Below are 14037 nucleotides of genomic sequence, written 5' to 3' on the forward strand. Positions count from 1 at the left end.
TGGGGGCACCAAGACTGCAGAGATGCTGCCAGCCCCGCTCCGTGCACAGCCTTTTCCTCCCCATTCACTGCGAGAGCCGACTTGTTTACTCATCCCTCCCTCCACCGTACCACTGAAATAGAAGCTTTGCCTTCTAAGTGATTGAAAAAGCATTAATTGTGCTTTTTCTACCCCTCCTCTTTAAAACAATCCGTCAACATGTCTATGGCAATAGGACTGCAGCAAGCCGGGTCTCCCCTCACTGCCCCAGCCCCAGAAAACCAGCCAGTGCTGGCTGCCAGCTCCTGACTGTGCTCACCTCTCGGTGATTTCAGAAATTCTCAGTGATTTCAGAAGTTAAGCAGAAAGGGGTACCACCTTAGTGTCCAAAGCCATTTTGTCAGGCCTTGGGCAAGCCGGAGGCCCTGTGGTTTGTCTCACCGAGCTTGGTGGGTGGCTGTGTGGCTCTGAGCAAACCCTTTGGAGAAGTGGTTTTTGCAGCAGCAGTGGGCACGATGCCAGCCATAAGAAAGGGAACTGCACTTTTGACATCCTTACCCAGCCAAAAAGATGGGCTGTGTGCCTCCATACATTCATTTTGCTGTGTCTGGGGTGCAGCTCCCCTCCCTGTGCTGCAAAGCATCACCTGGATGCTATTTAACCCCAGGGGGAAGGCAAAACCCAGGGTGACTTGCTCCTGGAGTGTCTCCAGAGAAGCACAGGTTATTACTAGAATTGCAAGAGAAAATCAGCTGGATCAGCTTAGCTACAGTTTATTTCCACTGGGCACTTGCCACCAGCAGGGCCTGGGCCAAAACTCGTGTGTTTTGGCTGAAGATGCTCACACCATGCAGCATCCCACTCAAGTAGCATGGGCTGCGGGACATGCTGTGGCTGCAGCAAAGATGATGAGAAATAAATAACAATGTGCTGCCCAGACAAGTGCTGCCAGCACTCATGCAAACTGTTTTGTCTTTGGCAGGTGCCCATGAGCTCGTCAGGATGGAGAGGTGAGGAAACCCATTCGCTTCCAGCTCCCCCCAACCTCCTCGCACCCCCTCTGCCTGCACCCAGGACCCTGTAAGGGTCTTGCCCTCTCCTCCCCTCCCCTTAAATCTGGCATGTATCCTCACCTGGCAGAGCGAAGGGGATGCTGGTGACACCCACGCCTGGTGTCCTGTCCCTTTCCTAGCAGCCGCTGTTTCTCTTCCCTCCCTCCAAGTGGGAAGCTGCTCCTTTCTTTTCACCTGTGCCAAGGGCACGTGTCTCCCATGCCGCAAGAGAGCTCGAAACCATGGTGCCTTTCGGCTAACCTTCCCCCCCTGCACTGGGCTCCCCGCTTGCTCTCAGCCGAGGTTCCACCACCTCAACCTGCTCCCTGTCCTGTTTGGTTGTTCCCAGCCCTCAACCAAAATCCCATGGATAAAAAAGGCTCCTGAAATAAACTTATGCCCTCACACCCTTCTCCTCTCCCACAGCAGCACCCAAGGCATCGAAAACCCCGTCTTCGAGGCGGTCCCCTCGGTTAGTGCGGAGCCGCGGCCCCGTTCCCAGCTCTCCTTCATGGCCAGCCGCCTGCCCTCCGAGTCCGGCCGGCTCCTCCTCTCTGAACCCCTTGTCCCCTCCCGGCCCCGGGGACTCCTTCTTCCCCACGCTGGGTGAGTGACTGGTGATGCTGAACCCCCATGGGGACTGCTGCAGGAGGGGTGGGAAGGAAAGGGGCAGCCGGGGGGGTGAACAGGAAAGGGGGGGTTTAAATATTGGCTGCAAACTTTGCATTATGTGGGACATCAAATCCCAGGGCTTTGAAGATGGGAAGGACCAGCAGCCTCTGTTTTCCATGCAAAAACAAGAGTTTGGCCATTTCCCAAAATATGTCCCTGCAGCTGCAAGCTGGACTAATATCCCTGGTCTGCCCTTTTCCAGATCCTGTTCCAGACTCACCAAATTCCTTGAAAGCCTAAAGACCCTGGAGGAAACCACATCCCCTAGCCGCAGCGGGGAGAGGCCAGGATATGAGATGCCATCTGTCACCGTGCCATGCTTGCCCAGCTGAGCCCCCCCGGGGAGGGCAGCGCGGCTGCGGGCAGCAGGAGGGAGCGCCAGAGCCCTGCCTTCGCCTTCTGGCCTGGCTCTGCCCTGGGGCTGGAAGTCAACATTTCTGTCTGGATTTTGGATTTTATTACCTATTTCTATGGAGAATAAATTTTACAGACTAGCTGGAAATTGGGGATATAGGGGAGGAAGCACAACCCGCACCTGCACACCTCCCTGAGGATTTAACTTATTGCCATGGGTTTAAGCTCAACATCAACCTTTTTCTGCATCTTTGACTGAACATCCTCTCCGGGAGTGGATGGTAAAGTACTTTATCCACCGTGAGACAAAACAGAGTCACCAGCCAACCCTGTACTACCTTTTTCTTTGCAAAACAGGAAGGGGAGAGGCTCCCTGCCACCGACGGAGCCCTCCTTCCCCACCAGCCTTTTGAGACGGCCACGGACTTGCGAGGCTGCCGCATTCTCAGCTGGACATATATCGGGAGGAGCCTTATTTCTGCTGTAATTTTATCCTTGGCTTGGGATCAGCGGAATTTATCTTTCTGTTTGTTTCATTATGAGTGCTGATTAAAAGAGAAAAAGGATGTTTATGTTTTTTGCTTCGTTTTTTTTTTTTTTTTTTTTTTTTTTAAAATGCCTGTGAATCAGAAAGTTCATCTGGAGGCTGTTGGAGAATGTTCCCGTGAAGTGGCTGAGAGCCCCCGTGGAGAGGCGGAGGCATGGGAGCAAGCAGTGGGCGGTGGGAAACGCTCTGGCTGGCTTTCACCCACCTTCCTGGGGCCAGTACAGCCCCAGCATCTGTCCCCAGGGGTCTGCCTTCAGCCACACCAGAGGACCCTGCGATGCCCCAGGCGACACAGGTGCCCTCACAACATCCTTTGACCGAACACAGCACCCCAGCATTGCTTATCCAAAAGAAGCCATGGGCCAGGCTCCAGCATGGCTCAGCCCTGGTAAAGGGATACAACCTAGTGCTAGACACTGTTACTCAAAGGGTGTGTTTGTATTTTTTTCTCTTGCTTCTGTTTTTTGTTGTAAAGTGGGGAAAAAATTGCCCTAACCCTAACCCTAAACAAACATAAACATTAGTCATATCAAAAGAGTGTCAGGCCTGAGCAATAGCTGTACTAGGCAGCATGCCCAGCAGAGCATCCCCACCAGCACGCCCGATTCTCACACTACGTGGCTGGAAGAAACAGCCTTTGCCTCTGCAATGGGCACTGTGCAATGGGACACCCAAGTCCGCTGCTGGATTTGATTAATCTGGCCTTGGCTTCAGCAAGGGCAAATGAAAGATGGCCTGGCCACGGGCAGAGGGCTAAAGGGGAAGCCAGCACCAATGCCCCATGGCGGATGTTACTTCCTGAGCACGGGACTCAGGCTTTGCACCCATGTCTCAGCCCCTCTCCCGGTTTTGCTGGGGAAGCTCGCCCAGTGCCTCCAGTGCTTCCCTCTCCTTGTCCCAGCACCCACAGCTGGAAAGGCACACGGGGGATTTGCCTGTCCATGGGTCCTAACTGCTTTGAAAGCTCTCCAAGTCCCTCTGTTTGGTACCGTTTAATGACAGAATAAAGTTTTGTTGGAAACAGGTTTCTCTCTGTGCTGCAGGAATCCCATTTTTCAGGGTGCCCTGTGCTGCAGGTATAGGTGAGCTGAGCAGCCACCTTCTCTGCCAGAACCACTTGTGTTTTGGGGCACTGTGTGGTATCAGGGACTGTTTCCCAGACAGAAAGTTCACCAGAAGGAAAACTAAAGACTTTTAGGAGAAAGAGAAGGTGGCTATACAGCCTTCCACACATGCTGGAGCCGGAGCTCTGGCATGCTGGGTGCTGGCACCCCACCTCGTCCCCCATCACTGGCACAGCACTATACCTTTGGGCAGGATGCTTAGGGTGAAGGTGACCCAGCAAGATGCTCATGCCCTCAGGGAACTTGCTGGGTCCCACCAGCTCTTGCAAGTGCCTGGCTTGGGAACGCACGTCAAGCTAGTGTCCTGCTGACGGCTGTTTTCTGCTGCATCAGCACTCAGGGCTTTGCTCATGGGGAGAGCGAGGAGCCGCGGCGCTCTGCCTGAACTCTTGTTTCCGACCGGTTGAATGGAACAGAAAGTGCAGAGGCTGAAGTAGCCCTGGCTGGGGGTGGCTGCGTGATCGGCCAATCCACCCTGCCTTGCTGCAGTCGCTGCTGCCCGGGTCTGCGGGTGCCAGGAGGAGCCCTGCTCCTGCTGTAGCTCCCGTGGGCAGGCATCCTTCCTTCTGCTGCGGGAAGTGTCCCAAAGACTCCGGAGCAGGACCAGCCCTTGGGCACGTGCAGTTGCAGGCTTGCACCAGGGCAGAGGTAGCCCAAGTGATCCCTGCAATTCCCATGCAAGGACACCAAGACTTTCCAGTTGCAGCTCACCAGCTTATGAAGGTTTTCTTTTCTGCAATCATTTTTTTGGGTAAACGCTTTCCTTGTCTCAACAGTGTTTTACCCTTTTGGCCCTGCATTTCCAGCTCCCGAGAGGGCAGCCAGTTTCCGTGCATCCTTGCTGTCCTGGGTATCACAGATCACCACGGGACTTCCAGGTTCTCTCCCATCTCTGTCTCCTCTCCCTCTCCCATACTCAAGAAGGCCAAATCTTGATGCATGTAAAGGGAGATATGAATTACAAACAATAATCCTCTTCTGTGAATCATTGCATCAGCCTAGGCTTACTTGTGAAATCAAAGTTTCTGGTGGGTGACAAACTCCTGACAGTCATTATTTCATCACCCAGGCACCAGGCCAGCAGTTACTGAGTGACACACAGGACAACATTTCACAGGACCTAAGTGTCCTCATGCTCCAGAAAGGGCCAAAAACTCTTCTGTCCGCTCAGGAACCAGGTCACTGGATGCTTTGCTTCATTTCAGTGTGGCAGGATTTTGATGATCACTGCTGGCCCAACTTGTGCCGGTGACATGGTGGTCATTCAGCAGGAAAGTGATGCTGCTGGGACACCGCTTTGGCAGCCTGAAGCGACAAGTTGTGTCACTTGTCCTCTCTGGCAGCAGGAAGGGAAGAGGACATTGCCATGGCAGTGGGATTGCCAGCTCAGTGCACGGCATTCTTCACCAGGGTGGCATCAGCGATGCTCCCAGGGTGCTGGGGCGGTGGGGACAAGGACGAGCTGGTGGTATCGGGTCCTGCAGTTACATGAAGATGCCTTCTTCCATTTTGGGAGAAAGAAACTCATCTAGATTTAAGCTGCAGAGGCACCATGGCTTAAGAAAAAGCTGGTGATGCACAAGCAGGTGTGTGAACTACCCAGGATGGAGAGGTCGAGAGCACAAAGCCCAAAGCGAGAGTTGCAAGCCGCAGTTTGCACTGCTGGTTGCAACCTGCTTCCTCAAAATGTAGAGCAGGGCTTTGCAGTGAGAGCTGTGCTGGAAGATCAGAGAGATGGCGAGAGATAGAAGGTGGAGGTGGGGGAGAGGAAGGATGGCAGGGTGTCGCTCAGGGTGTCACACCTCCCTGACGCACAGTGTAGGCTTGCTCTGTGCATGCAGGCGCTTGCTCACCGCCTCGCAGAGCCGTGGGGTTAGGAAGGGACTCAGGGCTGGAAAACGCACCAAATGCTATTTGCTCTTTCGACTGTCCCACGCCAGACTCCTCCTTAAAGGCACAAATAATGAGACTTGCTATTCACAGAGCAGGCAAGGTGCCTGCTGGACACTCTGACATGCTGGCAGCTAAAAAGCAAGGTGGCACCTCCCCAGACCAAAGGACGATGGGTGGGGTCTTGTATCAGCCACCAGACACCTGCCCAGACCCCACTCACTGTGGGCAGGGCACTCTGAACAGCAGCAACGCGACTAATGAGCTACCCAAATCTTGCACAACAGGTACCACCACAGCTGTAGCACTAATTACCAGAGCTCATGTCATTTGCAAGCATCAGAGCAGACACACATTGGTTCACAGTGAGCTGAACCATGGTTCAGCTGCTGCTCCAGCCACTCACTGCCCTAAAACATAGGAGAGCAACATCTTGAGACCTTTCAGGAGGAGCCGGTGGGCAGGACAACTCCTGCAGCTGCCAGCACACTTGCCCATGCGATGCTCTTGATATTTTTGGCATTTACAGATGGGAGATGGCAGCTCCCTGAATGACTGCAAGAGAGGGTCCCTCAGGACCCGGCACCGAAGGAGGATCTGAAGCAAACCTATGCTCAACAGATTTGGACCCTGAGTCATAACCCAAATGGCCACACACACTGTGCCTGTTTCAATGCCCAACATCTCAATGCAAAGCTCACTCCTTCAGCGCTGCCCAGTTCCATCCTCTCCCCAAAAAAGCACATTTTGGTGGCTTACCGACAAGGAGGGGTTGCCCTCATCCTCAACGGTGACCACCAGGCTGTAGAAGCTCTGCCGCTCGCGGTCAGGTGGGGAGGGCCGGGTGGCAATCTCGCCGGTGACGCGGTCCATGCGGAAGGTCAGATCCTCGTTCCCGCGGGTGATGTAATAGGAGAGGATGCTGTTGAGGCCGATGTCCTGGTCGGTGGCATGGACCTGGGCCACCGCCGTGCCACCACCGACATTCTGCAGGGAGAGATGGCAGTATGAGCAGCAGAGATACATGAGAGAGATCACATGTGCCTCATAACATATAAAATACATAATTAATAACATTAATAATAGATTTCTAATATAGAGCGGGGTTTTTCCTGGCATTGTGGTGTTTGAGGCTACAAACTTGATGCCCCAACACCCAGCAGCCAAGCAGGAGGTGGCTCCTGGATGCCATTTTTTCAGTGCTTATTACAGATGATGTTTTATTAATAGATGCAATTTTGTGCAAAAAAATAACCAAAGCTACTCGCCCTGCTGCTGATAGCTCAGCTGAGAATCAGCCACGGGCTTAGCAATGGAAGGCTCTGCCTTTTGCTTGAGTGCTCCTACCTTTTTTGCTTTGAAACTCTGAAATTAAATTTGTTTTTTATGTTAGCTTTTAGAAAGAAATGCAATAAAACTAACAGGCAACATTTGTGGTTAAGTTGCCAAAGCCAGCTGCCACTGGATGCTGAAATTGCCCCTCTTTTTCCTTATGTTACAGCCTCTGCCATTTGTTACGATGAACCAGTTTGACTCCCTGCCGCAGAAAGCAGTGCATTGGGTCCTAGCTAGGCTGGCGCAGCCTGGGAGAGTGTAAAAACCAGAGTGCGTGCAAAGGTGAAGGCTGTGTAATGGACTCAGAACTTGGCTAATTATTTTTGGATAGTCCCATTACAGGGGAAATCAAAACAGAAATTCTGTTCTTCCACCAGCTCTGAACATGTATTAAGTAGATAAGAAAAACCTAACAGGGCAATAAGTTCAATGCAAAGCTATTAATCACAAGCAGCACTTCCTCACAGCTAAGTGTCACTGGCTATTACTTGTATTTCATTTTTCATCATCAGATTGAGAACCCCCTCATCCAAGAATTAAACTGTCAGGAAATAAGTTGTCTTTTCTCATGCCTGATTGTGTTTTATTGCTTAATTATCTGGCTCTTGCCGAGCTGCTTCCTGAAAGCAATTCATATTCTGCACCGTGTCGCCTCTTGTGTCACTTCGGTGGCGTTTCCATGGGTTTGTTTAGCCACTTCTCCTTCCTGCTGGTCCTGCAGCCTCACGGGCTTATGCTGCCTGCAGAGCTCTCTCCTAGCCCAAAACTAAGAGACCATCACAGGTGAGGTCTTGCAAGGGGCCACCAACCCTTAAATGACTCAAGGTGAGGTTTGCAAGGGGCCACCAAACCCTACATCAGCCAAGGTGTGGTGGGACCACAGGGTAGGTGGGGACAACTCTGTTGGAAGGAGGATGGAAGGAGAGGATCAGGGCTGGGTGCTCACCTCGCTCACGCTCACACTGTAGCCGAAAGGGTTGTCGATGATGGGGGGGTTGTCATTTACGTCAAGGATGTTCACTTGCAGAGTGTGCTCCTTCCTCCGTGGAGGCATGCCACCATCCGAGGCTTGGACCTGCAGTTGGAGATGTATTTTCAAAAAAATGCTATTTTTAAGCTCATAGCCTCAAGAAAACAGCCTTGATGCTGAAATCAGAAGCCCAAGGAGGTAAGAGGGGTGGTTTGGTGCTTACCCGTAAGGTGTAGTGATCCAGCAGCTCCCGGTCCAGCGGCTGTGCCACAAACACCTCGCCATAGGTGTTGTTGGTGGTACAGATCTCGAAAGCCTGGCCGATATTGCCTGATGTCAGCGAGAAAGTCACCTGAAAACATCACAAGGAAAGAAAAAACAAGGCAGGCAATGTGATTCTGTGAGGAGGAAGGAGAAAAAGGAGAACCTACAGTAACATACCCAGCATTGCCTCAGGAAACCATTTTAAAAGGTCCAATGTGTTGGGGTCTGTAGGTGTGCTGGCTAATCGCAGCCACCCCAAAGCAAACATCCAGGGGCCAACCCTGGTCTCATCCACAGCCCTCCTTATGATGTCAGTGATGTTTTGGCATTAAGGGTGATAGGATCTCCTTAACGCCTGCCTGCGTGGTAAAGTACATAACAAATGTCAGAGCTTCCTGCTAAAAAAAAACCATCCCCCGTGGCAGGGGGAGCCACAGCTGGTTTTCAGATTGCCAGGTTCCTTTCGACATATGTTCCGCAGAGCTCTTTGCCCCAGACAGCCCAGGGACAATGGTTTTCCTCTCCTGCAGGCATGCTTTGACTGGGGAGCTCTGGTACCCACTGCACAGACGTCACCAGCACTGTCGGTATCAACAACCAGAGTTTGCTTTCATGGGGATGCAGAGGAGGGGAAGGGGTTGGGAAGACACTGCTGGAGGCATTTCTGCCTTGGTGAAACACTGTCACAGTCTCGCGGGCAGCCCCAAACCTGCTGCTCTGGCTGCCTTACCTGCCCATTGCTGCCCGCATCTGGGTCGCGAGCCAGGACCACTGCCACCCGCTTGCCTACTGCGCTGTCCTCAGCCACACTCACGGATGAGTCGGAGGTGATGTCAAACTGGGGGCTGTTGTCGTTCTCATCCAGGACTGTGATGGTCACCTGTGGGCATGGCATGGGGCTCAGGCAGGGCCCCCTGCCCACCCGGCATCAACAGCCATGCTGACACCTCCAGGAAACTCTCGACCCACTGAACCCCACCCCCCGAGGTGCCAACAGTCTGAGTGTTGACCATCCCATCCTGGGATGGGTGGGGGTGAGCTCAGGAGCTGAAGCTACATCCCTATCTGCAGAGAAGGAGGAGGGATGCTTAGAGGCTGGAGAAAGAGCGCAAGGCCACTGCAGCTCTCAAGCGGTGGATTTTTCTATGGAGCATCCTCCATATGCTGGGGGTGGGGGGGGCACCCCAATGCAGTGCAGAGGTGACCGGGGACCAGGCTACCTCAGTCACAATTAGCCAGAGGAAATGCTCTCATCGCATTTGTAATCAAACAGCTCCAAAGCGCCACAGAAATGAGAGAGGAAGAGCCTTGCTGTTCCCGGGGCTCTATTTCTGGGTGCCCGAGCCCCCAGGTGTGGCCAGGCTGAATGTGACAACATCCTGGAGGAAGCTGGGGAGTGACTTGTCTGCCTCGGGGTGATTCGGTTATTGTTGCTGCTGAATTAAAAACAGAGAGCCGGGAGTGGGGAGAGCCCATTCAGCTGCTGTGAGGGATCCGGCAGCTGCTGTTCCAAGCGCCGGATCGGGGCGTTGGCATTTCTGCTGGCCAGCAGCAGGGTGGCTTGCAGGTGCCACACCATGTCCCCAGGGGCGTCACAGAGGCTGGTGCTGGTGGGATGGGGCTGGAGACCTCCATCCTGGTCCTTCCCTGCAGCTTGATGCCAACATGACAGATGTGCTTACCTTCTGTTGGAGGCAAGCAGAAACAGAGAAAACAAAAAACCAAGAGTTAGTGGGGCATGAGGAGTTGGGAGCGTGCGCAAGGGGCAGTGGGCTGGCCCCGCATCCTGCTGTGGCAGTGTCGGGGGCCCAAACCAAAGGTACCCCCCTGCGGTAATTTGAGGGCTCATTTGTTGGTGTATCTCTTTTCTTTTTCCTAGACAAGTTTGGTGGATTGGCCCCTGACCCTCGGAGAGGCTGAGACGAGAGCACGGTGGTGCACGGAGAGCACGGCTGCCGGCACCCATGGGTGGGGGCAGGCAGTGCGTAAAGCCTCGCTTCCCTTACCATCCAGCATCCTTCTCAGAGGCAACAGATGCAGAGAGACACGAGAGCTCTTGGAACACAAGAGTTGCAGGCCAGCCTCTGGTTTCAAACCTCACCAGGGTCCTGCTTCTGCAGCTGGCCCAGACCAGCAGAACAGTTTGAGTGGTGCCAGCCGAGCTGCCCCTGCCGTGGCATGGGGACCAGGCTGACCCAGCACCCGGCATGCCTCCTGCCCCGGCAGAGAAATGCAAATCACCCCCCTGCTCGGCTGCCTTTGAAACTGCCAAATATAACCCTCTTAACCAGAAACCACTGTGAAGTATTTCAAGGCCTCCAAATTTACCTACTTCAAAACTGGTTTAGCTTGGCAAGGGACCTGAAAACTCAATGGTTTGGGGAGTGGGTTTTTTTTGTTGTTGTTCTGAGAAATCCCACCCACATGCCCAAGCTAAAAGGCATTGGTCTGTGCTTATGCAAATGCAGGGTTTCCCCCAAATTAGTGTTTTCCCCAAATGAGTGTTTCCGAAGCCTGGCAGCTGGAGTAGAGAGGCCAGCTAGGACATGCTGTCACATGCCAGAGGAAGAGGGAGGTGACCTAAGCTCAGCTCTACCCATGCAAAGCATGGTGGGCACATGGACAGAAGCTACTCACCACCGTAGAGTCAATCTTTGGTCCTCCATCATCAGCCACCACCGTCAAGGTGTAGAAATCCCCCTTCTCTCGATCCACCTGGCCTTTGACTGTGATCACACCCTGCCAAGGATGAATGACAGCCATGTTGGACACCAACGCTTTGGTGGCCAAGCCAGGAGGGACCCCGCTGTGGATACTTACAGTGATCCCATTGATTTTGAAAAGGGAGAGTGCCTGGGCGTTGGTGTTGGGGTCAAACTTGTAGGTGATCTGGTTGAGGTTGTCGATGGAGTGGGCTTGGACACGGAGCACCTCGGAGCCCAAGGGGAAGTTCTCCATGATCACGGCCTCGTAGCTGCTGTTGGAGAACTGCACAGCCTCGTCCAGCTCATTCAGCAGGCTGACGTACACGCTGCAGAAGCCCTGGTTGTTGGGTGGCGCTTGGTCCGTGGCAGAGACGTTCATCAGGTAGCTGGTTTTGGTCTCGTAGTCCAGGTAGTCGATCGTTGTGATGAAGCCTGTGCTCTCATCAATCTCAAACTTGCCTTCTGCACCCGACAGGATTTTATAGTTCACCAGACCACCGTTCCCTGGGGCAGGAGCAGGAACCGTGGTGCCAGTCAGACCGAGCATCCCAGAGAGGGAGGCACCACCGGTGCCAGCCCTGACTCAGAGCAGAGCCCAGCCCACACAGGGATTTCAACCCAGCCAAGCCAGGACCCGCGCAATGGCTCATTTCACCACTTTTCTGCCAAGTTGGGTGTTTTTGTAAGCCTGCCCCCAGCTTCCTACCTGTATCTCGGTCAGTGGCCCTGACCACCGCCACCGAGGTCCCTATCCCCGCCGTCTCCCGCAGCCCCAGGCGGTTGTACTGCCGCTGGGTGAACACCGGCACCTCGTCATTGACATCTTCCACGTAGATGATCACCTGCAAAGCCCCCCAAAGGAGCCATGGGTGAGCCGGGCACTCTCATGAACCCTTGCCAGCTGCTTATGCTCACAAGGGGAAATCACATCCTTCACGGCACTCATCTGCTGTGCAGGAGAAATGTTATCTCTACTACAAATACCACGCAGTGGAGAGCGAACACGCACAGTCTAACATCCTAGATATAAACAAGCCCAATGGCTGGGGTGACTCAGTCCTTCCTTGGCCAGGCTGCATATTAACTCCTCTGTGCTTTGGGATCTCCTGCTGCAAACCTTGCAGTTAGGGACCCCACAACAGAGAAACACTGATGACTTGGTGGGAAATTTTGCTCAAAGTTCAGTGGGTCAAGATGCTTTTTTCCCCCCTTTCTTAAGGGAACATCCTATCTCCTCATGGGTTTCTGCTTGCTGCTAGTGCTGTGGGCATGTGGCACTTGGCCAGAGCCCACCATGAACTCAGAGGGTCTAAAAATAGATGGAATCGGAGGGCTGGGTTTGTGGGAACCGTGGGAAGCTGGTGTATCACTGCTAAAGATTATTGCCACTGGGTCCTGGCTTATTTAGAAATGCCTGGCCAGGAGGCATGGTTTCCAACAGGCTGAGGCTCAGCTTTTCCTCCTGGCAGCAGAGCTGCATCTCGCTGTGTGAGCGGGACTCCTTCTGACAGCAGCTGCTGCACTACTTAACAGCCTCATTGCACCGAAATGTCAGAGGAAAAAAGAAAAAATCAACAACCACCCCCCCTCATGAGCTCTTCTCCACCCACGGGCAGCCCCCAGAGATGTTCCATCAGCGTTTCCATGTCAGATCTCGCAAACTTCCTGCACGCCTGCAAGGGCTGGAAATGATTGCTCTCTGATGAAGCATCCTGAGTATTTTGCATGAACTTCTCCTCCGCTGCCCAGCCCAGCTGCCCACAACGAGGTCCTTACCCGCACAGAGCTCCGCATGGGTCCCTGCTCTGTGTTGTAGGCTTCCACCTCCAGGACGTGAGAGGAGTTTTGCTCCCTGTCCAGGTGCCGCACGCCTCGCATCACCAGCCCGCTGCTGGGATTGATGCGGAAGTTGTTGTACTCATTTCCTGGTGGGGGGGAAAAGTGAGGGGGATGCTGCCCATCACTGTTGCATCAGTCCAGGCAACATATCGAGCCTGCCCTGGGGGGTTGTCTGGGAGGCTGATCACTGAGCAAAACCCAAGCCCCCATCACCTTCAGTTACATCAGGCTTGGCTCAGCAGGTTTTGGCCCTGGTCAAACCAGGAGCTACAGCATGTAGGTGTTCATCAGTGATAAACTGTCCCCTGGCAATGAACCCTAGTGCTTGAGTTTTACTCAGGGGTGGGGGAAATGTTTTTACGGGGTGAGAAGTGCAGAAGGATGGAGAGTGCCACAAGACTGTGCATGTGGCTGGCCAGAGCCTGGTGCAAATGCACCGATGCATGAAGGGGCACCTGGACTTACCCTTGACAATCCTGTACCACACTCTCCCGTTAACGCCTTCATCTGCATCTGTGGCTTTCACCTTCATGAGAAAAGAAAAGCAATGAAGGCGAAGGGCAGGGATTTCCAGACTGTAACAAGTCCTCTCGCCCTGCTGAGGGTGGACATCCTGCTTGTCCACCTGAGCCAGGGAACTGCAAAGCAAAATAAATTACCCTCCCCTCATCACCGCACAGCAGGGATAGCAGTCTTGGGAGCTCTCAGCTGCCAGGCAAGCTGTAGGATGGGCTCAGGGTGCAAGCTGAGCCTGAGGACCATGCCATAAAACCCATAGTGGAGGTGCTCCATCAGTCCTGCCCTGGTGGAGATGCTGCTGGGGACGGACCGCCCCCCTGCCCACAGAGCTGGCCTGGGCCAGGCAGGGAGACCTGCTCTGGAGGCTGGTAGGCACCCAGCCCATGGCATGGGGCTGGATCACGCACCGTGTTAAAGGAATGACCTATCGCTTGGCCAGCATATGAGCCTGCACCTGGGTCTGCTGGCTCTGAGAGCTGCTTGTATTTACCCTTTCACTGCAAGCTATTGCCAAGTCACCCAAGCAGCAGCATATAAAAATAAAAAACCAAAAGAAACATGAATGCAACCAGCCTAGAGCATGCTGCTGGTCTGGACACGGATCCATGCATACATGGAATAAGCCATCTGCCCTGGGAAACCCAAGACATGGGTCCCCTCTGGTGTTGCTGAAAAACACTGCAGTGCCTTCCCCACAAACCCCAGCTGACAGCCTGCTGGCCCTGGCAGCTGGGGAGCGGGAGCCAGTGAGGGGCAGGGGGGTCTGGGCTTCCTCCCCAGCTGGCAT

The 14037-nt window shown here is 53.8% G+C and overlaps 2 protein-coding genes across 2 annotated transcripts in view; one reads left to right on the forward strand and one right to left on the reverse strand.

Moving 5' to 3' along the window:
- Positions 1–1943, forward strand: part of LOC104471222 (chromosome unknown open reading frame, human C10orf54) — a 9397-nt gene extending 7454 nt beyond the window's left edge. Inside the window, 4 exon segments of the mRNA XM_010086482.1 lie at positions 962–989; positions 1458–1589; positions 1591–1637; positions 1906–1943. Coding sequence (XP_010084784.1) covers positions 962–989; positions 1458–1589; positions 1591–1637; positions 1906–1943 — 245 coding nt within the window.
- CDH23 (cadherin-related 23) overlaps positions 1–14037 on the reverse strand; it is a gene marked incomplete at its 5' end in the record, with an annotated part of 110138 nt that overhangs the window by 26990 nt on the left and 69111 nt on the right. Inside the window, 10 exon segments of the mRNA XM_010086485.1 lie at positions 6378–6605; positions 7900–8028; positions 8147–8275; positions 8918–9067; positions 9870–9872; positions 10825–10926; positions 11008–11396; positions 11599–11734; positions 12669–12817; positions 13197–13257. Of these exon segments, the coding sequence (XP_010084787.1) occupies positions 6378–6605; positions 7900–8028; positions 8147–8275; positions 8918–9067; positions 9870–9872; positions 10825–10926; positions 11008–11396; positions 11599–11734; positions 12669–12817; positions 13197–13257 (1476 nt within the window).

This window comes from Pterocles gutturalis, unplaced genomic scaffold, assembly GCF_000699245.1.
Source record: "Pterocles gutturalis isolate BGI_N339 unplaced genomic scaffold, ASM69924v1 scaffold5516, whole genome shotgun sequence".
In the NCBI taxonomy this organism is placed as follows: Eukaryota; Metazoa; Chordata; class Aves; order Pterocliformes; family Pteroclidae; genus Pterocles; species Pterocles gutturalis.